Source organism: Phascolarctos cinereus, unplaced genomic scaffold, assembly GCF_003287225.1.
Source record: "Phascolarctos cinereus isolate Bilbo 61053 unplaced genomic scaffold, phaCin_HiC Scaffold_726;HRSCAF=1367, whole genome shotgun sequence".
Lineage (NCBI taxonomy): Eukaryota > Metazoa > Chordata > Mammalia > Diprotodontia > Phascolarctidae > Phascolarctos > Phascolarctos cinereus.
In genome coordinates, this window is record NW_027556098.1 from 355147886 (window position 1) to 355175153 (window position 27268).

At 37.8% G+C, this 27268-nt stretch overlaps 1 protein-coding gene across 1 annotated transcript in view; it reads right to left on the reverse strand.

Moving 5' to 3' along the window:
* Window positions 1–27268, reverse strand: part of CSMD2 (CUB and Sushi multiple domains 2) — a 974125-nt gene that overhangs the window by 425905 nt on the left and 520952 nt on the right. Inside the window, 1 exon segment of the mRNA XM_078157010.1 lies at window positions 7683–7795. Within this exon segment, the coding sequence (XP_078013136.1) occupies window positions 7683–7795 (113 nt within the window).

A 27268-nucleotide genomic window follows, 5' to 3' on the forward strand; every position in this document is an offset into this window, starting at 1 on the left:
TGAGGTCGGTATCACTAGATCACAGAGTACATGGAGGAAAGTAAACTCTAAGCAGCTAGATGTGGCAGTGGATAGAGCACTGGACTTGGAATCAGGAAGATTCATCTTCCTGAGTGCAAATCTGACCTCAGACACTAACTAGCTATGTGACCTTGGGCAAGTCACTTAACCCTGTTTGCCTCAGTTTCTTGTCTGTAAAATGAGATGGAGAAGGAAATGGCAAACTACTCCAGTCATTTTACCAAGAAAACTCAAAAAATGGGGTCATGGAGCGTCAAGCATGACTGAAATGACTGAACAACAACAAAAAACTTTAAAAAGACTGGAAAGGTGAGAATAGGCCAGGATATGAAGGGCTTTAAAAGCCAAATAATTTTATATTTAATCTTAAAGGTAATAGGGAGCCACTGGAGTTTACTGGATGGGGAAGGCAGGGGAACAGGGGTGACATGATCAGAACTGTGCCTTAGGAATATCACTTTGGCAGCTGAGTGGAGGATGGACTGGAGTGGGGAGATCTGAGACAGGTACCAACCAGAAGGGTACTGCAGAAGTCCAAGTATCAGGTGACAAGGGCATAAACCAAAATGGAGACAATGTCAGAGTAAAGAAGGAGTATGTATGAAGGATGTCGTGAGAGCAGAATCAACAGGACTTGACAATAGATTGGATCTTGGGGGTGAGAGGAAGTGAGGAGTCAATGAAGACACCAAGGCTTTAAGCCTAGCTGACTAAGAAAAATGGTGGTATCCTCTAGAGTAATGGAGAAGTTTAGAAGACAAGTTTGAGGGAAAAGATAATGAATTCTGAGTTGCTCATGTTGAGTTTAAGATGTCTACAGGATATCCAGCTAGAAATGTCTAATAAGTTGACAGAGATGTAAAACTGGACATGAAGAGGGAGGTTAGGGCTGGATATAAAAATCTAAGAATCACCTACAGAGAGATAATTGAATTCATGGGAGCTGGTGAAATCATACCAGGAGGTTATGGCCAGACAATTCCTACAGAAACATCATCCAGGAGTACAGAAGTGAAATTTGACCTTAACATAAGCCTCTGATCCAGAAACTGAGGCTTAAGATATAAGGGGGGAAAGTATGCCAAATACAATGCCGAAATACACTGGACCAAGAATACATAAGGCCAAGAAATAAACACAAAAGGAGAATAAATTAGATAATATCTATAAAGTGCTTTAGCACAGTACCTGGCACATAGCAGCCACTCAATAAATGTGTTCCCCTATACCCAAAGGGCTATAAAACTGTGCATACTCTTTGATTCAGCAATACCACTTCCAGGGCTGTATCCCAAAGAGATGATAAAAATGGGAAAATGATCCACATATACAAAAATATTTATATCAGCTCTTTTCGTGGTGGCAAAGAAATGGAAATTGAGAGGATGTCCATCAACTGGGGAATGGTTGAACAAGTTGTGGCATATGAGTGCAATGGAATACTATTGTGCTATAAGAAATGATGAGCAGGCAGACTTCAGAAAAACCTGGAAAGACTTGTATGAACTGCTACTGAGTGAAGTAAGCAGAACCAGGAGAACATTATATATAGTAACAGCCACATAATGCAATGACTAACTTTGATAGATTTGGCTCTTCTCAGCAATGCAAGGATCTAAGACAATTCCAAAAGACTCATGATGGAAAATGCTACCCACATCTACAGAAAGAACTATGGAGTCTGAATGTAGATTGAAGCATAGCATTTTATCTCTTTTTTTCTTTTGTTGTTTTGTTTTGTTTTTTCTTTCTCGTGGTTCCTCTCATTGCTTCTAATTCTTCTTTACAACATGACTAATATGAAAATATGTTTAATATGAATGTATATGTAGAGCCAATATCAGATTGTACACTGTCTTGAGAAAGGAGGAGGGGAGGGAAAGGGAGAAAATATAAAACTCAAAAGCTTATGGAAGTGAATGCTGAAAACTAAAAATACATAAATTAATTTAAAAAATATATGTGTCCCCTTCTTTTCCTCCATAAATCCACATTGAATCCAAGTATAATCTCAGAGAAAAGAATGACCTAGCCAAAAGGCATACAGGTCTATGAGGGGTTGGGCGGGGGCGGTGCAGTAGAGGGGAATGGAACTAGAGATGCAAAACAGAATAGCTAGGGAGGAAAAAATGGCAGACAATTATTATCTTTGAATACATATTCAAAGTAATACGCCCTTCTTAAGAATTAACCACCCTGAAAGTTAGAATGGACCAAACAAAAAATAATGACTTCATGAAACAATAAGAAATATTCAAACAAAATCGAAAGATTGAAAAAAAGAAAATGTAAAGTATATAGTATCTTTAAGAGAAAGAACTATGGAGTCTGAATGCAAATTGAAACATACTATTTGCTCTTTTTCTTTTTCTTCTGTTTTGTTTTGTTTCTTCTTTCTTGTGGTTCCTCCTATTGGTTCTAATTTTTCTTTATAACATGATTAATGTGAAAATATGTTTAACAGGAATGTATATGTAGATCCTATATCAGATTGTATGCCGTTTTGGGGAGAGAGGTGAGGAGCAAGGGGGAGAAAATGTAAAACTCAAAAGCTTATGGAAGTGAATGCTGAAAACTAAAAATAATTTTTTTACAGTATATAGTATTTTTACAAAGAGCTGGAAAACAGATCAAGGAGACATAATCTTTTTTAATATAATTTTATTTCTTTCATTAAATATTTCCCATTACATTTTTAAAATTTTTTTTGTTATTTTTTTATTAATTTTATTTTTGTTACATTTTGAGTCCCAAACTGTCTCCCTACCCCCTTCCTAAACTAGAGGACATCATTTGACACAGATATAGATATAGATACAGATACAGATACAGATATAGATACAGATGTAGATGTAGATATAGATACATAAAGATACTATGCATACTTCTGTTTATCAGTTCTTTCTCTGGAGATAGATTGCATCTTTTGTAGTTGACAAGTATTTCTAATAGAATAATTTATTCATTCATAGTCATTCCTCGAACAATATCACGATTACTGTATAAATGTTCTCTTGGTTCTGCTCATTTCACTCCTCATTATTTCATACATGTCCTTCCATGTTTTTCTAAAATCAACCTCCTCATCATTTCTAACAACACAGCAGTATCCCATTATAATCATATACCACAACTTGTTTAACCATCCTCCAATTGATGGGCAATGCCTCAATTTCCATTTCTTTGCTACCACAAAGACAGTTGCTGTAAATACTTTAGAACATATATATTATTTTCCTTTTTCTCTGATCACCTTAAGAAACAGACCTAATAGTGGTATTTGGTAGGTCAAAGGGCACACACAATTTTATAACTCTTTGGGTATAATTCCAGATTTCTCTCTAAAATGTTTGGGTAAGGGGCAGCTAGGTGGCACAGTGGATAGAGCACCGGCCCTGAATTCAGGAGTACCTGAGTTCAAATCCGGCCTCAGATACATAACACTTACTAACTGTGTGACCCTAGGCAAGTCACTTAACCTCATTGCCTAGCAAAAAAAAAAAAAAAACCAAAAAAACCAAAAAAGTAAAAAAAAAACATTTGGGTCAGTTCATAGTTTCTCCAACAGTGTATGAGTGTCCCAATTTTTCCGCATTCCCTCCAACATTTTTCATTTTCCCTTTCTATCATTTTAGCCAATCTGATATGTATCAACCTCAAAGTTGTTTCATATTGTATTTCTCTACTTAATAATGATATAGAGAATTTTTTCATACATATAGCTTTGATTTCTTCATCAAAAAACTGCCTGCTCATATCCTTTGATCACTGATCACTTGGGAAATGACTCATATTCTTATAAATTTGGCAAAGTTCTCTATATATGAGATGAGACCTTTATCCAAGAAATTACCTATAAAATTTTTTCTCAATTTTCTGCTTCCCTTCTAATGTTGACAACTTTGGTTTTATTTGTGCAAAACCTTTTTAATTTAATGTAATCAAAATTATCCAACTTACATTTCACAATGCTCTCTATCTCTTGTTTATTTATAAATTCTTCTATCATCCATAATTCCAAGTTAATATTAATTTTTTTAATTTTGAGTTCCAAATTCTCTCCCTCCCTTCCACCTCAAGAAGAGATCATCTAAAACTCATTGTACTACCTGAAAATCATCATAAAACAATAAAACTTGGCTATCACATTTCAAGAAATAATATATAAAAACTAAGATCTCTTGGAATCTTGGAGCAAGGTGAAAATAATAAAAATCTTCCTGAAAGAAAGCTCAAAACAAAAATTCTTAAGAATGTCATGATCAAAATCCAGGGTTTCCAGGGTCAAGGAAAAAATACAGCAAACATCCAGAAATAATACAGAAAAGCAACAGTCAAGATCACGCAAGACTTGACAGCTGCCACAATAAAAGAGAAGAATTTAAAATATATTTCAAAAGGCAGAAGATAAGGTCTTAGAATCAAGAATAACTTATACAGCAAAATCTAGTACAATTCTAAAAAGAAAAATCAGATTCTTAATGACACAGAGGACTTCCAAGCATCCCTGATGAAAAGATGAGAATTGAGTAAATACTCAGGAATAAAAATGCAGGAGATAAGAGAAATATATGAAGGTAAACAATCTGATTGACTGGAAGTGACTACGTGAGGATGCTTATAAGTTAACAGGGAGGGAAGTGACAAGTGTCCTCTATCAGGTCAAAGGACACAGAGAAAGTTAAACAAGACAGGCAGAGAACTTGAGGGTGGTTTGATGTAGTTTTAAAGCTTCAGGAGAAGCAGCAAAGAGGAGAGGTACTATAAGTGAAGAAAGGAGGAGGAAGGAAAAGGAACTCATTTTTTCACATAATAAGAGTCCATGAGATGAAGAGCATAAAAAGACTAGGGTGAACAGGTACTCCATGAATCTCACTTTCATGGGAATCAGACACAATTACATCGCACACTTACACACACACACACTCACGCTGTAGAAATGCACTAAAAGAAATAGAAGGGGCTAGAGAGGTGAGGAGATTTTAAGAAGAAAGGCAGGACATGGAAAGAACTAATCATAAGCAATACAAACTCCAACTTTGGGGGGTAGAAGTGTGAAGAAAAGTCAAGGAGAAAGATTAAATACTTGTGATCAGAGCAGGAGCAAGAAAACAGAAATGGGTCTCATCTTTTATATAACACAAGCGTTAGGCAAACTCCTCTCTTACTACCTTGCTCTTTTTTGTGAAGAGAGGAAAGAGGGCAAAGGAGTAGAAAAAGAATGAGGCAATAATACTGAAGAAAGAATAGCATTAATGACCATAACAGTGAATGTCATGAACTCACCAATGAGAAGGAAGAAGATACTAGAATAGAATAGAAAGCAGAATTCAATATACTGTTTACAAGAAACACATATGAAATAAAGATTCACACAAAGTTAAGTGAAGTATAGGAGCCGAATCTCCCAAGCTTCAAACGAGCTGTCAAAAACAGGGGTATTCATCATGACTTCAGAAAAGGACACAGTAAAAACAGACATAATAAAAAGAGAAATGGAGAAACTACATTATGCTTAAAAGTACCACAAAAACCAAATCAATATTAATATTTATACATGCAATGTATAGTATAGCATCAAAAAGTTAAATTTATTGAGGGGAGATACAGACTTAGAAAAATCAAACAAAAAGATAAATAAAGACGTTAAGGGCTTGAATAGGACCTTTAAAAATCAGAAGCGAAAGATTTCTGGCAACTAATTGAAAAACAAGGGAATTTGTATATTTCTTAGCCATGTCATATACATACTTATATACATATATAGATATCTACATAGGTATCTGTATTGCCTTTAAAAATTAAAAAAGTATTGGAGACTAAGTAACTTAAGACTAATGAACTGGTGAGTCAAAGAACAAATCACAGAAACAATGGACAATTTCATTAAAATCACAACAACAATATGCCAAAACTTCTGAACAGCAGCCAAAATTTAAACATATATTTCTAAAGGCCTTCATCAATAAAAGAAATAACAAATCAATAAATTCAGTACACAACTAAAAAACTAGAAATACACCAAATCAAATTCCCTCAACTTAACACAAAAATAGAAATCCTGAAAATCAAAGAAGAGATTAGCAAAACTTACAGTTAAAAAAAAGTGAACTAACAAAACCAGAAGCTGTTTTTGGACAAAAATTAAATAAAATAAACACACCTTTTTTTAAGAAATAAAGGAAAACCAAATTGTTCATATCAAAAAGGGAAAATTAGAATTCATGATAAAGAAGAAATAAAGGAATCAGTAATTACCAATAATTATTTTTTCCAGTGACATGGCAATAATCTTGATGATGGAGATAAAATGGATAAATACTTACAAAAAAATAAAATACCCAGGTCAACTGGAGAAATTGATTTTTATAACAACCCTCCTTATCAGAAAAAACAACTGAGAAAGCTACAAATGAACTCCCAAGGGTAAAAAAACCAATCCATAACTAAGTGGATTCACAAGATTTTCAATCTCTATGATTTATTTCTTACCTTGACTAGGGAGAGACAAAGCAGAGAAAGAAAATTTAGGACCAATATGTCTAGTTAATATTGACACAAAAATATTAAAGTTTTATTATTTATATATTATAAATATTTTAATATTTTAAAATATAACATATAAAAATTTATATATTAAATGTTATACCCAACAGGCCATAACAACATATTAAAAAATTATACACCATGACAAGGTTGGCTTTATACCAGGAACTAAGGATTGGTTCAATATTTTTTAAAAACTATAACCATAATAATTATTAATCTCAAAAATTACAAAATTTTCATGATTAGGTGAATAAATGCTGAAAAGCTTTTGACAAATTTCAACACCTATTTATGTTAGCACACATAGGAACAAAGAGACTTTTCCCCAATACGGTAAGGAGTATCTTTCTAAAGATCTGTAAAGACTGGAATATTATAGATTGGAAAAAAGATAATTTTTACTCATGAAACTCACTTTTTTCTTTCAAAGACATAAGAACACCATTGTCAGAAAAAGTCAAGATAAGTATCAAAGTGAAAAAAAAATGACAAAAAAGGAAAAAGACAATTGTTAAAGGGACTATGGGGAAAACAGCACACTGGCGAAACTGTAATTTGATCTGGCTATTCCGGAAATCGGTTTGGAACTACAACCCAAAAATCACTTAACTGTATATACTTACCCCTTTGGCCCAGTGATACTATTAGGTCTATACCCCAAAGAAATCGGAGAAAAAGGAAAAGGATCTAAATGTACAAAAATGTTCATAGTAACTTCTTTTATAGTAGCAAACAACCAAAAACATCTACTGGGAATTGGCTTAACAATTTATACTATATGAATATAATGGAATATTATTTATTGTGCAATAAGAAATGAAAAAAAAAGAACCACTTCAGAGAAACTTGGGAATACTTAAATGAACAGATGAAGAGAGATCTGAGCAGAATTAGGAGACACAGACATATATATGTATATATACAAACATTATTAAAAAATTCTGAAAATTTTGAAAACTCTGAGCATAGACTGGCACTATATTACAAGCAGAGAAAAGTGTAAAATCTCCCAATGCCTTTTCATCTGAAAAAAACTTTGAAAATTTTCTCTAGCAAAGAAAAGTGGTATTAAATAGAGTATTAGTCTATATAACAAATGATCGATTTATTACCTTGATATTGGGCACTGAATCCCTTCAGCCTGTGGTTGCCATCAGATGTGAAGTGAAGGCGAAGCCAGTTCTTACTGCTGATAACTGGGGGAGGAAGGCTGGCTCCAGTGAACCTAATGAGATGTAAGATGCAAATGATCACTGAAAGCGCACATATATAGTACACTCTTCACTGAGTAACTCGTGATACTAGCCAGGACAAGCAAGCTTCACTCTCATTGAGGCAGGAGGTCTGTCCCCAAGGATAGCTGGGGAAAGAGACTTGGGAACTAGCTCTGTGAACCTTCCCTAAGTGACACAGATTATCATAAAAAACAGAACACCAAAACCATAACCATGCATAAGGATCCAATGACATAGATATATGGATCTAAGTACACCCTTCTACCACTGGGCTATCACTGTGAACTCTCTGGTGCCCAGTCTGTCTACCCCCTACAATAGCATCTGTCTGCTTGATTCTAGTGCTTTAATATCTCTGCTAACCTGCATGGATCTAGAGGGGAGGATATTGACTGATTGGTGAATGGGCCACATGGAACTTCCTAAAGAGAGCCACATTCTGTCTCTCTCTCTCTCCCTCCCTCCCTCTCTGTCTCTGTCTCTGTCTCTGTCTGTCTGTCTCTCTCTCTCTCTCTCTTTCTCTCTCACTCTCATACACACACACACACACACACACACACACGAGGAAGTATGAGATAGTCTAATTCTTCTTTTGCAAATGTGTCTCAAACTCATCCCTTCCTCTACATCTCTACTGATGCCAGTCTGGTCCAAGACAACACTGTTCCTCACCAACAAATCCTAACAGGTCACCAATACTCAGATATACTTCCTTTGTAAATAAATTTAATTCAATATTGATTTAACGGCCTTATTTACGTACACATGTTTGGTTATACCGGAAAAAAAAAAACCAGCAACAAAGAATCCCTGCCCTTCAGAAGCTTATATTCTAAATTACAATTTATCATCCATACTGACAGCTGGCTAACACGCTAAGTGCGTAGCTCTGATCTTATCATCTTCCTGACTTTGTGAGAGTCTCATTATTAATTCTCTGTGGCTGTTTTCATCAAACTTGAACTCTTCAGCCTGGTTTTTGAGAGCCTTCATACTTGAGGCCCTACCCTAGTAACCAATAACCAACCCTTCTTTTCTTGGTAACCAACTCCTTCGGCTCTAGTAAGATGGCCTCAGGGCAGCTAGGTGGCACAGTGGATAGAGTACCTGAAGTCAGGAGGACCTGAGTTCAAATCCGGCCTCAGATCAAACACTTGACACTTACTAGCTGTGTGACCCTGGGCAAGTCACTTAACCCCAATGGCCTAACCAAAATTTTTTTTAAATTAAAAAAAAGATGGCCTCTTCAATTTCCCTCACATACACCATGTTCTTTCCCTCTACTACCCTACTTCTGTTATTCTACTCCCTCTGGTATTCCATTCCCATCAGTTCTTTTGATATGTGTATATCAAAATGATTCTCTTCTCTGTATTACTACAATACATAAGAATCTACTTATGTAGATTTCATGGGCATACATCCAGTCTGCCCCAAGTACAATCTGTCTTATTTTTATAAATTCTCCCTTCCCCTCACCTACTCCCAGTTTCTAACTCAAAGCTGAGTAGCAAGCAAATGTTATATACATTTATTGATTGGCTTACTTTAAGACAGTATGGTATACAATGCTCCCACTAATTAGATAAAACAAAAATTTTATAGATAGAAAAGGAGAAATAATCTAGTAAGAAAAAAATTCTAAGGAAGTAGAAGGGAATCCACAGTATTGCTAAGTGGTTGGCAAGTAAAAGGAACAAAGGAGAAAGAGCAAGAGCAGATTTCTGCACACTTGGAACTACACAAGACATATAGTTCTGGCCATAAAAGATGAATTCAAAACTTCTGACAATAAAAAAAAAATCTATACTCAACAAGCACTAAGGAGGATTCACAGGTACCAACATGTGAGAGAAATCATGCTACTGGACTGCAAAAACAAATATAGTGCATGGTGAATGCCTGCAGAAGCATACAGTAACAAGGATGTGAGATACACCGTGTGTAGATCTGACCTAGCTAGTTAGGTGCTATCTTTCTAGTATTATCTGCCCAAATGTGAGAGACTCACCAAGCTCACCAATCATGACATGCTTCTGCTGATTAACATAGCAATGAAAAATATATTTGGGGGAAGAAAAGTCCTGCATCTTACTAACTTTGAAATTCTGGGTAAGAAAGTGAAAGACCTGAGTGTACAAGTGCTATTTTCATTGAACAGCTGACCACTTAAATGCTTTTTAAGACCAGGATCTGTTTTTCTATATGATAGCTTACAACAACATAACAATGGGCACCTGACAAGCAATGGAGTACATCTGACAAAGATCAAAATAAACTGATTTCACAGATTTGCCGTACTGCCTTTAAATGAAGATTTGAAAGGAACTGCCCAAAATGCCAGGTTCCATGGAGGACAAGAAATTTGAAAGGGAAATGCATTGGAAGAGGTATACACTAATTCATAGAAGAGTTTATATAGGAAGAGGATACTTATGAAGGAAGAATGCTATTAATGGCCTAAGATGTCTAATAAACCAATGCATATAATATGGGTAGTAAGTAAAGTGAACTTGAAATGTTGACTCAAAAGGATAACCGCCCCACAGGTATTACATTATAGAATAGGGCTCAAGACTAAATACAACAATGGAAGTACATATCTATTTTTTATTTTTGGCTAAAAATATTTTTAAGTATATATCTTTTTTTAAAAATCTTTTAGAAAAGGGAAGGAGTAGTATTGTATGTTAATTAAACATACAATGAAGCATAGGGTGAAAGAAAGTAAGTTAAGTACATGAATGGGAATAAAAAGAATAAGCAAGCTAACACAATGTTATAGTATATTGCAAACTACTTGGCCAGACAGTATAAAAATAACATTTTACAAACAACATTCACAGATTAGGAACCCACGAAATCTAAATAACTTGCCCAAAGTCACATAAGCAGTAAGCATCGGAGGCAGGATCTGAACCTACATCCTCCAGCTCCAGAACCAGTACTCTTTCCATCTTAAGTGGTGGGTTGTTCCTCACTAGATATCATCAAGTGGCCATATGGCCACTTATCAGATATGAGAGAGTGGAATTCCTTTTAGATATGGGTTGACACCAAAGTCCCAACTCTCAAATTCTGTGATTCTGTGATTTCACCAGGAAATAGCAGGCATTCTTTCTGGCATATTTCCTGCATACAGCTAGTAATAATGAGTTTATGAACTTTCTCAAGTTGTCTTTACTAAGATTATTTCTTCACTGCAGTCTGGCTTACATCCATGACTGAAAGAGGCAGAGGCAAATCTAAGATTGATAAAAGGACAAATTTCCTAGCAATCAGAGCTATCCAGAAGTGGAGGTATTGAACTAGATGACCTCTTTAGATCCAGTATCTTATGATCATGGCAGCCTGGATTCCCTTTTAGTAACCTATTCCACTTTTGTGGTACTTTTTCTAATTTTTTGTAAGGTCCTCCCCGCTTCGCCAATCAAATCTAAATTTCTGCTATTCACAACTTCCATCTACTGCTGCTGCTTCTGACTCCTGAGGCCAAACAGAATAGTCCTAATCTGTCTTCCACATAACAGTCCTTCAAATACTTGAACACAACTGTCTTACTCCTCATAAGTCTTCTCTTTCTCCTGGCTAAATATACCTTCAACTGAGCTTTATGTGGCATAAATTCAAATATTATATTTACTTCTGCTGAATTTCAGCTTATTAGATTCAGTCTAATGCTCTTGCTTGTCAAGATCTTTTTGGATTCTTACTCTACTATCCACCGTTAGCTAGTAATCCCTTCTAGGTCTTTAAATGCCAGGATGCGGCAATAGGGAACCATTAAAGATTCTCAAGCCTGGTAGTGATATGGTCACATTTATGTAGGAAGATTAGTTTGATTGTCATGCTGAAGAAGCCTTTCCCAATTCCTCTTAATTCTAGTGCCTTCGCCTTATTGATATCCTGTATATAGCTTGTTTGTACATAGCTGTTTGCATGTTATCTCTATCAGAATGTGACCTCCTTGTGAGCAAGGACTGTCTTTTACCTTTTTTTGTATTTCTAGCACTTAATGCAGTGCCTAGAACATAGTAAGTGATTTAAAAATGTTTACTGATTGACAAACTACCAAACCAATTATTTTATAGAGTTAGAAAAAATAATAACAAGATTCATTTGGAAAAACAAAAGGTCCAGAATATCAAAGGAACTAATGAAAAGAAATGTACGGGAAGGTGGCCTAGCAATTCCAGATCTTAAATTGTATTATGAAGCAGCAATCATCAAAACTGCTTGGTACTGGCTAAGAAATAGGGAGGTGGATCAATGGAATAGGTTAAATATGAAGACACAGTAGTCAATGACTATAGTAATCTATTATTTGATGAACCCAAAGATACCAGCTTCTGGGATAAGACCCCACTCTTTGAAAAAAACTGCTGGGAAAACTGGAAAAGAGTATGGCAGAAACTAGGCATAGACCCAAATCTCACACCATCAAGCAAAATAAAGTCAAAATGGGTTCAGGACTTAGATATAAAGGCTGATACCATAAGTAAACTGGGAGAACAAGGAATAGTTTACCTATCAGATCTATGGAGAACAGAAGAATTCATGACCAAACAGGAGATAGAGAACATTATGAAAAGCAAAATGGATAATTCTGATTACATTAAATTGAAAAGTTTTTGCACAAACAAAGCCAATGCAACTAAGATTAGAAGGAAGGTAGAAAATTGGGAATTTTTACAACCAGTCCCTCTGATAAAGGCCTCATTTCTAAAATATATAGAGAATTAAGACAAATTTATAAGAACACAAGCCATTCCACAATTGATAAATGGTCAAAGGATATGAACAGACAGTTCTCAGATGAAATTAAAGCCATCTATAGTCATATGAAAAAACTCTCTAAATCGTTATTCATTAGAGAAATGCAAATCAAAACAACTCTGAGGTACCACATCACACCTATCAGATTGGTCAACATGACAAAACAGGAAAATGATAAATGGTGGAGAAGATGTGGGAAAATTGGAACGTTAATACATTGTTGGTGGAGTTGTGAAATGATCCAACCATTCTGGAGAACAATTAGGAGCTATGCCCAAAGGGCTACAAAAATGTGCATACCCTTTGATCCAGCAATAGCACTTCTAGGGCTATATCTGAAAGAGATCAAACAAATGGGAAAAGGACCCACATGTACAAAAATATTCATAGCAGCTCTTTTTGTGGTGGCAAAGAATTGGAAATTGAGAGGGGAATGGCTGAGCAAGTTGTGGTATATGAATGTAATGGAATACTATTGTTCTATAAGAAATGATGAACAGGCTGACTTCAGAAAAACCTGGAAAGACATATATGGTCTGATGCTGAGTGAAGTGAGCAGAACCAAGAGGACTTTGTACACAATAACAGCCAGGTGATGCTATGACTAATACTGTTAAACTGAACCCTTCTCAGCATTACGAGGATCTAAGACATTTCCAGAGACCTCGGGATGGAAAATGCTGTCTACATCCAAAGAAAGAACTATGGAAGTCGAATTGCTATCACTTATTTTCACCTTCTGTTGAGTTTTGTTTCATCTTTCTGATGGCTCATCCTATTGGTTTTAATTTTTACTTACAATTTCACTAATGTGAAAATAAGTTTAATAGGAATGTAAATGTAAAGCCTATATCAGATTGTGCACCGTCTTGGAGAGGGCAGGGGGGGAGGAAGGGGGAGAAAAATTTTCAACTCAAAAGCATGTGGAAGTGATTGTTGGTAAATCAAAATAAATTAATAAAAAAAATTTTTAAATAGTTAAAAAAAAGTTTACTGTTTGACTGATGGTCACATAATGAATTGAAGAAGAGAAAGACTAGGAGACTATTGCAATAATTGCAGGTCAAAAGTTACTGAGGGCATGAAATAGGACAGTAGCTACCGAATGCCTACCAATTGCCAACTATAGGACAAGCAATTCAGTCTTGGTGAAGCAGCAAGAAACCCTGAGGATTAGAGAGGAGCATGTTCCAGGAGAACTGGCCACTGCCATTACCTGGACCACCATCTCCTCTCACATCCAGATGAACATAGCCTGGGACACTGAACCCAAGAGCACTGGAAATAGCAGTGTCCTCCAGACCACCAACCCTGCTTCAAGCTCTGCCCTTACAACCACCATCTGAGAAAGCAACTTCTGTGGAGATATAACCATGCAACTAATTCTACAGATACTTGCTTCTTAAGCAGCCACATCTACTGGAGCCCCAGAAAAGTAGATTCTTACCACAAATGTCCTTGGTACTGTCACATACTTCAATAGCAGAAACAGAGTTTTTCCCTCATTAAATAACATTAAAGATGCATTATCATCTGCTTTGCTGCTGTACCCTAAGGAGCATTGTTCCCATTCATCTGAATTCCTTCTAAAATTTCCTAAATGTGTTGTCTCCCCTATTAGAATGTAAGCTCATGGAGAGCAGGAACTGTTTCTACTTTCCCAGTGCTTTGCATATAATAGGAACTTAATAAGAAGAAAGGGGGCTGAGAAGGAACAGAGGCAAGGCATGTTGTAAAGGAAGAACTGATAGGATTTCACAAAATATCAAATGTTAGAGAAGAGGGGGATAAGGGCAAAGGAAAAATCAAAACAATTCTCTAGTTGTGGAAACTAGGTTACGTGAAGAGTGGTGGTACCCTTAATAGAAGTAAAGAAATTTGGAAGACAGGTAGCTTTAGGGGGAAAAAATCATGAGTAGTATTTTGCATACATTTTTATTTCAGATGATTTTGAGACATCTAGGTGTAGATGTCCAGCTAACAGGTGGTGATAGACAAGAGCACAGGAAAGAAAATAAGGCCAGATATATAGATATGAAAGAATCTGTAAAAAGATAATAATTGGGGTAGAGCCAAGACAGCAGGGTAAAAGCAGTGACTTGAATGAGCTCTCCTCTAAACCCCTCCAAATACCTATAAAAAATGGCTCTACACAAATTCTAAAGCAGCAGAACCCACAAAAAGACAGAGTGAAACAAATTTCCAGCCCAAGACAGCCTGGATGGTTGGCTGGAAAGATATATCACACCAGGCTAGGAGAGAAGTGCAGTTCTGCATGAGTGCGTAGGCCTCCGCAAATCTGGAGCAGGCCCCAGAGGACTGAATTGCGGGCAGCTGTGGCAGTTTCCGGACTTCTCAACCCACACACCAAAGACAACTTAGAAGGTCTGTGGGAAAAGTCTGTGTCTGCAGTGAGAGAAAGAAGCATGGTGGATCCCAGCCCTAGTCCCCAAGCTTGGCCCCAGGGTGGTGGCTGCTTCCAGAGCTTCTGGCCCACAGACTGAGGGGGAATCAAGTGGCTGATCAGAGGGGGGGGATTGGAGGGATCTCGGCTGTGCAAGATTCTCTTGCTTTGCCTGTGCTTGGATGTCGGTCTCAGTTCTGCATGGCGGTCCTGGGGCAAGGAGTGCTGGCTTGGTGGAGCTTGTAGTGGTGGTAATAAGGAAATCCTCCTCACAGTTCCAAGGAAGAAAAGAGTGTTTGTGGTCACTCACAGACCAGAGCACAGGCCAGGAAAGGAATAAACACCTCGCCCTTGATCATAGCAACTTGGAAGAACTGAAAATTTACAGGTCCTTAGAAGTATCGCTGAAAACAACTGCACAAAACCCCCAAAGCTTGGGACAGTACATTCTCCACATTGGAAGCAGACCCCTACCTTAACAAAGAGTTTATAACTCAAGTAATTGGCTGTGATCATGAGCAAGCAGCGCAAAAAGAGTCAGACCACAGAATCTTACTTTGGTGACAAAAGATCAAAACATACAACCAGAAAAAGACAACAAAATCAAAGCTCCTACATCCAAAGCCTCCGAGAAAAAAATATGAATTGGTCCCAGGACATGGGAGAACTCAAAAAAGATTTTGAGAAGGAAGTAAGAGAAGTAGAGGAAAAACTGAGAGTGATGCAAGAAAATCATGAAAAATAAGTCAACAGCTTGCCAAAGGAGACCAAAAAAAAAAATACTAAAGAAAATAACACCTTAAAAAATAGCCTAACCCAAATGGCAAAAGAAATCCAAAAAGCCAATGAGGAGAAGAATGCCCTAAAAAGCAAAACTGGCCAAATGGAAAAGGAAGTCCAAAAGCTTACTGAAGAAAAAAATTAGAATGGAGAAATTGGAAGCTAATGACTTTATGAGAAATCAAGACACTATAAAACAAATCCAAAAGAATGAAAAAATAGAAAACAATGTGAAATATCTCATTGGAAAAACAACTGACTGGAAAATAGATCCAGAGAGAGAATTTAAAATTATTGATATTACTATCTGAAAGCCATGATCAAAAAAAGAGCCTAGACATCATCTTTCAAGAAATTATCAAGGAAAACTGCCCTTATATTTTTGAACCAGAGGGCAAAATAGAAATTGAAAGAATCCACCAATCACCTGCTGAAAGAGATCCCCAAAGGAAAACTCCTAGGAATACTGTAGCCAAATTCCAGAGGTCCCAGGTCAAGGAGAAAATATTGCAAGCTGCCAGAAGTAAACAATTCAAGTATTGTGGAAACACAATCTAGATAACACAAGATTTAGCAGCTTCTACATTAAGGGACCGCAGGGCATAGAATATAATATTCTAGGAGGGCAAAGCAGATAAGATTACAACTAAGAATCACCTACCCAGCAAAACTGAGTATAATCCTTCAGGGGGAAAAAAATGGTCGTTCAGTGAAATAGGGGACTTTCAAGCATTCTTGATGAAAAGACCAGAGACGAATAGAAAATCTGACTTTCAAATACAAGACTCAAGAGAAACAAAGAGGTAAACAGGAAAGAGAAATCATAAGAGACTTATTAAGGTTGAACTGTTTATTCCTGCATGGAAAGATGATATTTGTAACTCATGAGACTTTTGTCAGTATTAGGGAAATTGGAAGGGAAAAATTATATGTATGTATATAGATAGATAGAGAGATAGAGGGCACAGGATAGAGGGCACCCCTTTGAAGATGAAGGGGTGATATCTGGAGAATAAAATTAAGGTGTGAGGAAAGATTATACTGGGAGAAGGAGAAAGGGAGAGGTAAAATGTGATAAATTATCACACATGAAACAGACAAGGAAAGGCTTATACAGTGGATGGGAAATGGGGGAAGGTGAGAGGGAATTAGTGAATCTTATTCTCATGGGATTTGGCTTAAGGAGGGAATAACATACACACACAATCAGGTATGGAAATCTATGTTACCCTATGGGGAAAATAGGGGGTAAGGGGACAAGAGAGCAGAGTGATAGAGCAGAGGGCAGATTGGGGGAGGGGGTAATCACAAGCAAACACTTCTGAGGAGGGACAGGGTCAAAAGATAGAATAGAATAAATAGGGGTGGGATAGGATAAAGGGAAATATACTTTAGTTTTTCACAACATGACTACTATGGAAGTGTTTTGTATATGACTACACACTTATAACCTGTATCAAGTTGCTTGCCTTTTCAATGAGGGTGAGTGGGGAGGGAGGAAGGGAGAAAATTTGGAACCCAAAGTTTTAAAAACACATGTTTAAAAAAAAGTGTTTTCACATACAACTGGGAAATAAGAAATACAGGAAATGGGGTATAGAAATCTATCCTCCCCTATAGGAAAATAGAAGGGGAAGGGGATAAGAGAAGAGGTGGAAAGATAGAAGGGAGGGCAGACTAGAGGAAGGGATATACAGAATGCATGACATCTTGGGGTGGGGGAGGGATGAGATGGGGAAAAAATTTGAAACTCAAAATCTTGTGGAGGTAAATGTTGAAAACCAAAAATTAATTAATTTAAAAAATTTTAAAATTTAAAAAAAGATAATTGAATCCATAAGAACTGATGAGATTGTGAAAAAAGAAAATTCTTCACTACACCACTATGCCTCAGTTACCTAAGGTCCTCACTTATCCTGCATGCCCCTTCTCCCACTGGTGAGTCCTTCCTAGAACCTCTATTTTGGGGAAAGGCCCAAAGCAGCCATTACTCACTCAATTGACTTTGCCATGATACTTCCATGCATACACCTCCATCCCTTCCTCCACAAACCACTTCTACTTTTCAACTTCATTTTGTGTTCTGTCTTACCCCATTAGAATGTAAGCTCATTACAACCAAAGGGCTTTGAAACTCTGCATGCTCTTTGACCTAGCAATACTACTACTACGTCTTTCCCAAAGAGATCAAAGGAAAGGAGAAAGGACCTATCTGTCCAAAAATATGTATAACAGCTCTTTTAGCATTAAAAAAAAATTGGAAATTGAGGGGATGCCCATCAATAAGGAAATAGCAATCACACTGAGGTATATGATTCTGATGAAATACTATTGTTCTGTAAGAAATGACAAGCAAGATGGTTTGAGAAAAACCTGGGAAGTCTTAGATAAACTGATGCAAAATGAAGGGAACAGAACCAGAAGAACACTGTACACAGTAACAGCAATACTTTAATAATGATCAACTGTGAAAGACTTATCTACTCTGATCAAGACAATGATTTAAGATAATTCCAAAGAACCCATGTTGAAAAATGCTATCTACCTCCAGAGACAGAACTACTGAACTCTGAGTAGACTGAAGTATACTTTTTTATTTTCTTTATTTTTCTTGATTTATTGTGTTTTCTTTTGCACCATAGCTAACATAGAAATATGTTTTCCATGTCTTCACATATATAATCAGTATTATAATTGCCTGCCTACTCAAGAGGTAGAAGGGAGAAAACGTGGAACTCAAAATTTTTAAAAATAAATGTTAAAAAAATTATTTGTAATTGAGAAATATTTAACAAAAGAAATGCATACATATTGAGAGGAAGAAGAATGCAAACTCCTTGAAAGCAGAAATTATCTTTTCTCCTTTATCCCTATTGTTATCCTTTGTACTTAAAGAGGACCAAAACGACATCATGATGTCAAGGTCAATGTACAGTGTGTACAACTGTGGCTGAAGATACCAATATAAGCTTGGAAGGCTTTACCACAGGTTGGGAACAAATAGTCCGTATGAACATCTGGGATGGAGATGTATCTGAATTTGCACATCTCAAGTATCTTTTGTGCTTCTGAATTTGTTTTGTTAATAGAGCACAGTGCCTTCTTTGATACGAGCACACCATGTTGGGTAGTCCTGTGCCAGTGTCTTCTATGTCTCATAATCAATTTCAAACTTCTTCAGAGACCTTGAGAGTACTCTTGTATCACTTCTGACCTCTGTGTGAGCACTTGCCTTGTGTGAGTTCTCCATAAAATAGTCTTTTAGGCAAGTGTATGTTTGGCATTTGAACAATGTGGCCAGCCCATCAGAGTTGCCTTCTCTGCAGTAGACTTTGAATGTCTGGCAGTTCAGCTCAAGAAAGGACTTCAAGGTCTGGTACCTTATCTTGTCATGTGATCTTCACAATCTTCCTAAGACAATTCAAATGGAAGCAATTCAGTTTCCTGGCATGGTGCTGGTAGACTGTCAAGGTGTCACAGACATACAACAATAAGGTCAAACCTTCAGTTTGGTAGACAGCCTAATATCTCTTCTCTCTCACGTTTTCCTTTGGAGCTTTCCAAACTAACCCTAGCAATGCGTGCATTAACCTCATCATCTATGTGCACGTCCCTGGAAAGTATACTGCCAAGGTAAATGAACTTCTCCACAGCATTCAAAATGTCTCCATTTGCTGTAACAGATGATTCCATGTATGGATGGTGCAAGTGCTGGCTGGTGGAGAACCTCTGTTTTCTTAGTGTTAATTGTCAAACCAAAATTAGCACAAGTAGCAGAGAAACAATTCATACTCTGTTTCATCTCTGCCTCAGAGGCTGCACTGAGTATACAATCATCTGCAAACAAAAAGTCACGTACCAACTCTCCTTCCACTTAAGTCTTGGTTTGTAGCCAAGTTTGTAGTCAGTGCAATAGCTGACCTTGATGCCATTTTCATCCTTATTGAAGGCATCTGACAACATTACTGAAAACATCATGCTAAAAAGCACAGGAGCAAGCACACAGACCTGATTCAATCCAATGCTGACTGGGAAAGTGTGAGAGCATCATCCATTATTTGAAACCAGTACAAGCATGCTGTCATGACACTGGCATACAATACAGATGAATTTCTCCAGGCAAATTTTACAGTGATCTTCCCCAAACCCTCACAACTGACAGTATCAAAGGCCATGGTTAGATCAACAAGCATTGTGTGCCTCTGTTCTGTTCCTGGCATCTCTCTAGGAGTTGTTGGGTAGCAAATACCATGTTGACCATTCCTTGGCCCTTTCTGAAGTCACACTGCCTCTTGAGTAGAGGACCATCTCCCAGGTGAAGGATCAGCCTATTAAGAAGGACTTTGGCAAGAATCTTGCCAGCAATGACTAAGAGAGAGAACCCCTTGTGATTGTCACAGAACAACCTATTTCCTTTTCCTTTACAAAGATGGTCAATGAAAGCATCCTTGAACTCCTGGAAATAACCTCCTCTTATCAATAACCCCAAAAATTTCAGTCAGCTTTTGTATAAGCAGTGGACCCTCTGCCTCGTATATCACTGCTGGAAGGGAATCAGAACCAGGTGTTTTGCCACATGAGAGCAGCCTAAAGGCATTCAAAACCTCTTCTTCAGTTGGAAATTTGGCTACTGAGGGTATACCCAAGGTATATCGTCAGTAGCCTCAGCATTGATTGAGGAAGGTCTGTTTAGAACAGTGTCAAAGTGTTCATACTATCCCTCCAGGATCATGTCCTTATCACTAATCAATGTGGCTCCATCAACACTGAATAGCTGAGATACACCAAAAGTCTCTAGCCCATAAATAGCCTTCAGGGCATCATAAAAGCACTCTGGACTGTTACTGTCAATGTAAAACTGAATCTCATCTGCCTTCTTACTGAGCCAAGAATCCTCTATCTCTCTAAGCTTCGCTTACACTTTACTTCTAATGGAGTTGAATGCTGTCCTTCTCAGAGACAGAGGAACCATTCTACTGGTAAACCCCGTGGAGTTCTCATTTTTCATTTAGTAGCTTCTAAATTTCCCTATCATTTCTATCAAACCAGTCCTGATGTTTGCAAGTGTTATGGCCCAGATGAGAAAATGTAGTATTGTACACTAAGTCTCTAAAAGTTGCCCACTCCTTTTCTTCTCTACTGTTATCAACTGTGTGTTGGCTCAGCTTTTCCTCCAAGTCAGCAACAAACTGTTTACCAACAGAGAAGCACTCTAATGTGTTGACACTAAGGCTTCTGATAGTTATCCTGCCTTGGGGCTGCCACTTTTGTGGAATGTGAATGTTTAACTAAGAGAGGATAAGTCTATAATGGGTCTAGCACTCTATGCCACACATTGCCTTAGTCCCTCTCACATCCCTTCTCTTCTTACAATGACATAGTTTATTAAATGCTAATGTTTGCTTTAAGAGTTCATCCATGAAATTTTATTGCATTTCAGTAAATGGAAGATAGAGGTAATGATGAGAAGGTCATGAGACACACAAGTTTTCCGTAGTAAGTGACCTTTGCTGCTGTTGTTGCTGTTTCCAACTCCATTCCTCCCAAGGACTCCCTGCCATATATAATGGTCTGTACCCACTCTGGCATTTAAGTCACCCAGAATTACAAGCTTGTCCTCTTTCAGCACACTGATGATGAGAGTCTCCAGGTCTTCATAAAATTTTTGTTTGACTTCATCAGGGTTCCTAATGGTGATAGTACACACACCGATGATGATGTTGTGGCACTTTCCTGCAAGTGGCAATCACACTGTCATGAGCCCGTCATTTACTCTTTCTGGGAGGCATACAAGCTTGTTGACTTGATTAGATTTGATTGCAAAACCTATACCAGCTTTACAATACTTATCATGGCAGCCACTCCAGAAAAACGTGCATGCAATTCCAACTTTGGTAAGCTGGCCTTCGCTGGCCAGCCTTGTTCAGTCAGCACTGATATTTGGTTGTGATACCTGATGAGCTCTCTCGCATCAATTGCTGGTCGTCTTTCAGGTCTACTGGATTTCATGTTGTCCACAAGTACTACACATCCCATGTACCAATGGTGAGTGGAATCATCATCAGAAAAGCTTTTGTACCTTTTTTTGCATTTCGACCTAGGGTGGGATCTCTGCCTGTTGAAGTAAAAAGGGCTAAGTGAAGCACACAATTTTTAGTGCACCATTCCTAGTCCCTTCCTCACAGCAGGAGGTGAGCAGTGCCGTCCTTAAAAGGGCTGCTCAGATATCAGGGGACTGCCAGATCCCAGTGCTGCTTCAATCCAGCAAGAAGACCCTATGGCCTGGGATACCTGCGTGCAGTGTTGTGACTACAGCTCCCAGCGTATCCAAACCTGCTGCTTAGTCACTAGCCCATTGCCACAGGACTTCAAGTTAGATAAAATACTAACACAGCAACATAATAAAATGATAAAATAGTTGAAAAGTAAAAAAAAATAGTAAAACTGTTGAATAGTAAGATAACAAAAGAATGAAATAGTAAAATGGTATGGGTGATGTCTTTTGACTCATGCATAAACTGGATTTAAGTGAGGCAGAGTTATGTGAAGGGTCAGCCTCACTTTTTCTTCCAAATTATCAAAGTCCAATGGCAAGACAAAAGTCAAGATGACTGGCAAAGATCTGGGATACAATGGATGACTTTGGCATCTTCAACATCTGACCAAGCTATAAGTGCTCCACAGCCGGATGACCACTTGTCAAATATTTTATAGCAGGGATTATTTTTGTGCATAGGTTGAACTAAAAGGCAACTGAAGCTCCCTTAAAACTCTCAAATTCTGTTATTCTGCTCATAGGAGGTGATAACTTGAAACTCCTGTTTGGAGTTTAGTTCTATATGGAAAGAAAGATATAGAATGATACCTTGAAGAAAAGACAGAATCAAGTGAAGGGTTTTTAAGAAGGACTAGGGAAGAAGCCAATTAGATTTAAACCCTGTCCCAAAGTCCATTGATATGAGAAACTCTCTCCTTACTGCTAGAAATGAATACCCTGCAGGAAGGGCAAGGTAGAGTGGTAAGTGAGAGAGAGTTCCAGATTTCCTCCGCTCTTTAGAACTGTTTAAGCACTGAGCCATTCATTTCAGGTACTTGTAGCTTCCAGCATTAAGACGGAAAAATGGAAGAGTGCCCTCACCCTACCCTCCGCTTCATGTTGCTGGGAAGACAGAAGAGCAGCGGGCAGTGTCCATCAAGTCACTGTCCCCTGTCTGCTTCTCTCAGAGACCTCAGGGAGTTTCCCCTGGGTGAGATCCAGATAAGCTCTCCTGCTTGAGCTTAGTTATCTCACTTCCAATGGGACATCTTCATTCTGTACTGTCTGATGCACATTCTCTAATGTATGCCTTCCCTCATCTGTTTTGCTATTATTTGGATATTTTTTTTTTGCTATTCATAATCTATGTTCATTATGAAACTGGTACTTGATAGGAAAAGGGTCAAGCCTTGAATATAGAGCATGAGGTTTCCCATCTCCCTAAAACAGTCAGAGATCGGAAGTTAGATTTAACCCAATCACAGCCCCTAGTCTAATATTTAAGGGAGCAGAGCAATATAATTCTAGCCCAGTGCTCCTCCCTTTAAAGTGGGCAGAGTGACCACCAGCCCCAAATTCCTGCCCCTCCTCCTGGCAGAAATGAAACCCTTGGAGAAGGGTGGGGGAGAAGAGGCTAGAAATATCTATTTCTCCCATTAAGAAAGAGGCTCCCTTTGAGCCACAAAAGCACAGACCTTGCCACAAGTGGGCCTCATTACACTGGTCTAGCTACACTTGGGCCCTTCTCTACATAGATAAGGAGATACTAAATATTGGAGAGAGTATCAAAGGGGGAAACTTCTGAAAGAGACACAAGGGGGAGGGATGAAGGGCATAATTATAGCAGTTTGGCCTTATAAGAAGGGCCATCCAATCACCAGAGACTATAGAACAAGCAAAGAAAATATGGGAAAGGCCTGACTCTAGTGGTTTTGAAGCATAGAAAAGAGAACTCAAAGCTGCCTAGCTGAGAGCTCAAATACATGATCTCCTTTCATAGTAAGGAAGGAGGCAAAGTCTTCTGCTAAGAGAAGGAAGAAAGAGAAGGCATTATAAAAAGCTTGGGGGTTTAAGAAGCTTTGAAATAGCCACTCAGTGAGAACCTCAAAATGATATTTACTAAAAGACCACATACCCTAAGAAAAGGAGTTGTGACTGTAACAGTAATGCTGATACATCCTAAACTTTGATGTGGAACCCAGACTGCTGTGCTGAGAGAGATTACAGAAACCAATTACCATACTGAACCACAGCCCAGCTAAAAGAGTTTACTATAGTTCAAGTCACTTAAGTTTTTTTTAAAGACAGGAACAACTTAGTTTCCACCCCCCTCCCCATGTAAAATTCAGTTCTGTGTCAGAGACAAAATGTGTATAAATCAGGTCTTTCCTTTGAGGCTATTTATAAAGAAAGATGAAGCTTAAAATAGCCATGGATCTCATTCATGACCAGTGCTACATTTTACAGAGAGAGGCTGGCTTGAAGGCCGGAAAGGAAAAGAGATTAATGGTCTAAACTGTTTGCACATCATAGTCTTAGGCAAACTACCCAAGGACCAGACTCATATTTGGGTAGAGAATCCAACAGAATATAGACAACAAGGCAGATCAGTTGTATGAAGGTTAGAATACTGGGCTTGGCTTAAAGTCAGGAAGATAAGTATTCAAATTTTGTCACCCTTATTAGCTGTGTGACCTTGAGCAAGTCTCTTAGTCTCAGTTTGCTCATTTGTAAAATCACAGATAATGATCACTATAATATTTACTTCACGGGATGATAATTGAATCAGAGAACTCCGCAAACTGTGAATCACTATACAAATGTCTAGCACTCTGCCAGTACCCGGCATAAAGTAGGTACTTAATAAATGTTAATGACTAACTACTATTGTTATTATTAAAAATGTGATTTTAGTAGCATCTAAATTCCCTCCCAGAACAAATTTCCCCCCACAATCTGCCACCACTTACTGTGGTATAGATGATGTAAGATCCCACTTTATTTATTATTTATTCAATTTAAGACAGCACTTCATTCAGTATGATGAAATGAAAACTTGAAGGCTCTCTTCATAAAATGTATTCCCTATATTATATCAGCCTTTATAAAGATGTAACTATAAGAATAATGTTATTCACGAAGCCACTGAATTTTTAAATCAAGTGAGGTATTAAACAGGGCAATATATGTTCCCCTAAAGTGTTTGACAATGTCATAGAGGATATTCTCTATACAGAAGAAGGACTTCCTGTTGATATCAGCAGCAACAATACTTTGTTCACAGCACTTTCTGGGCACTGTGGCACATGCAAAGTTTAAATGAGATCTGGTCCCTACCCTCTGGGAATTTACAATCTAGCAGGAAGATAAGACACCAATACACATAGTTACAATACATGCTGTTATGTGATAAGTGCATTAGAAAGGTACAAAACTTGTTACAGAATGTCTGAGGAAGGTGTAGCTAGGTGACGCAGTGGATAGAGCACTGGCCCTGGAGTCAGGAGGACCTGAGTTCAAATCTGCCCTCAGACACATGGTATTTACTTATCTGTATGACCCTAGGCAAGTCACTTACCCCCCAATAGCCTCACGAAAACAAAACAAAAAAAACCAACAAGAAGAATGTCTGAGGAAGAGGGGTTACCTGAAGGAAGCAGCATTTGCATTAAGCACTAAAAGTAGGTAAGAATCAAAAGGAACAAGATGGAGTATTCTAGGCATAGGAAATGGACTAAGCTGAGCACCACAATCTGGGGGTGGGGTGAAGCAGGGAGAAAATTGTCCAGCTCGGCAACAGATAAAGGCTAAAATCCCAACTCCAACATAATATAAATGTGGGACCTTGACCAAGTTCTCTCTCAGTTTATGCCTCAGTTTCCTCAATTACAACATCAGGATGTTAGAGCAGATCATCTTTTTCGACTCCTGACTCAAAACATAATAATGTGTTTTTTGTTTTACAATTACTCTGTACCAGTATTACACAGCAATTTCAGTAATACATCTCCGTATGTATGAACCAGAGTGGGCTATCATCTCCTCCAATGCCAGATCCTCTTGTTGGTTTTAAATTAAATACTTACAGAATATTAGAGCCAAAAGCAAGCATAGCAATCATCTAGTCCAATTTTCTCATTTTACAAATAAGGAAACTGAACCCACAGAAAGGTTAAATGTTGCCCAAATCACACAACTCATTAACAGCAGAGATGAGACTTGAACCTAGGTCTCCCACTCCCTCTGTCCGATGATCCTGATACTCTACCACTGTCTCTCAGACTTGTTCTAATGAAGACGGAAGGCAGAGAGAAAAGGGGGAAAATATACAGGAAGATGTGGTGGCAGATATGTGAACAGTAGAGAGAGAGAGACTGAAATGTGTTGTAGGAGGGATTTTCCTTCAACCCAATTAGTTCTGTGTTTTGTTTTGGATTTTTAATTTAAGTTAATCTGATAGATCAACATGTAAAAGTTAACATCTCCTACCACATTTAGTGGGCAATAGAATGGGGACAAGAGGATAATTAAAGGCAGAGAATCTAGGAAGAAATATTTCAGTCTCAGTGCACTTGGGTAATGAAGAGATGAAATGAATCATCATTCAGTTTTTCTAAAGGTATATCCATCAGGCATTCAGCATTGATCATTCCTACAAATGGCTCATATGAGATCTCTTAACAAACAACCTTACCTCTCCAACAACTTTAATCCTCAGAGCAGCAACTTTGGTTTGACATTTTATGGCTTTGGACTTCTTTAGGGTTCACCAGGAGAAAACCCATTTTCATGCCAGTGGGCATCTTTGTGGTCCCCAGATCACAAAGAAATCTCTACTCAGCTCTTTCAATGAGAGAACTGGCTGACTTACAGAATATTAGAGCTGAAAGGAAGCATAGCATGACCTAGAGATATCCCTCATTCTTACTCAATATTAAGTGGTGTTACTTACCAAGAGCTTGAAGGTTTTCCCCAAGATAGCGTGGTACACATACCAGAATAGTAGAGATTGGAGTCATAATAAGAACTTCTAGCATTACTCAAATCCCTCTAAATTCTGGGCCACTGAGCCACTCTTGGAGGAAGTCATATAATCATCATGACTGGATCCACTAAAAATACGTAATACTAAACCTCAATTGGAACTTCATAACTACATGGAAAGCCGTTTATCCATCTTTTGTTGACTCTTTATCACTCTTCCACAACAGCAGTTCTATATCTTCCCTCTTCCTTCAGATCTTCAATACCATCTCCACCCCTCTAGATATAAGTTTGTGATCCTCTTATTCCATTGAGAAAATGAAGTGCATAGGATGGCTGTTTCATGACTTACCCTCCTTCATTTCTCAAAACCTATGGCTCCATTGATCCTTTCCTCCTTCCCTAGGAATTCAGAGAATCCTGGCTAAGCATAACTTCTACAGGTATGGTTCCCAGAAATCTTTCTCCAACTTCATCTTCCCC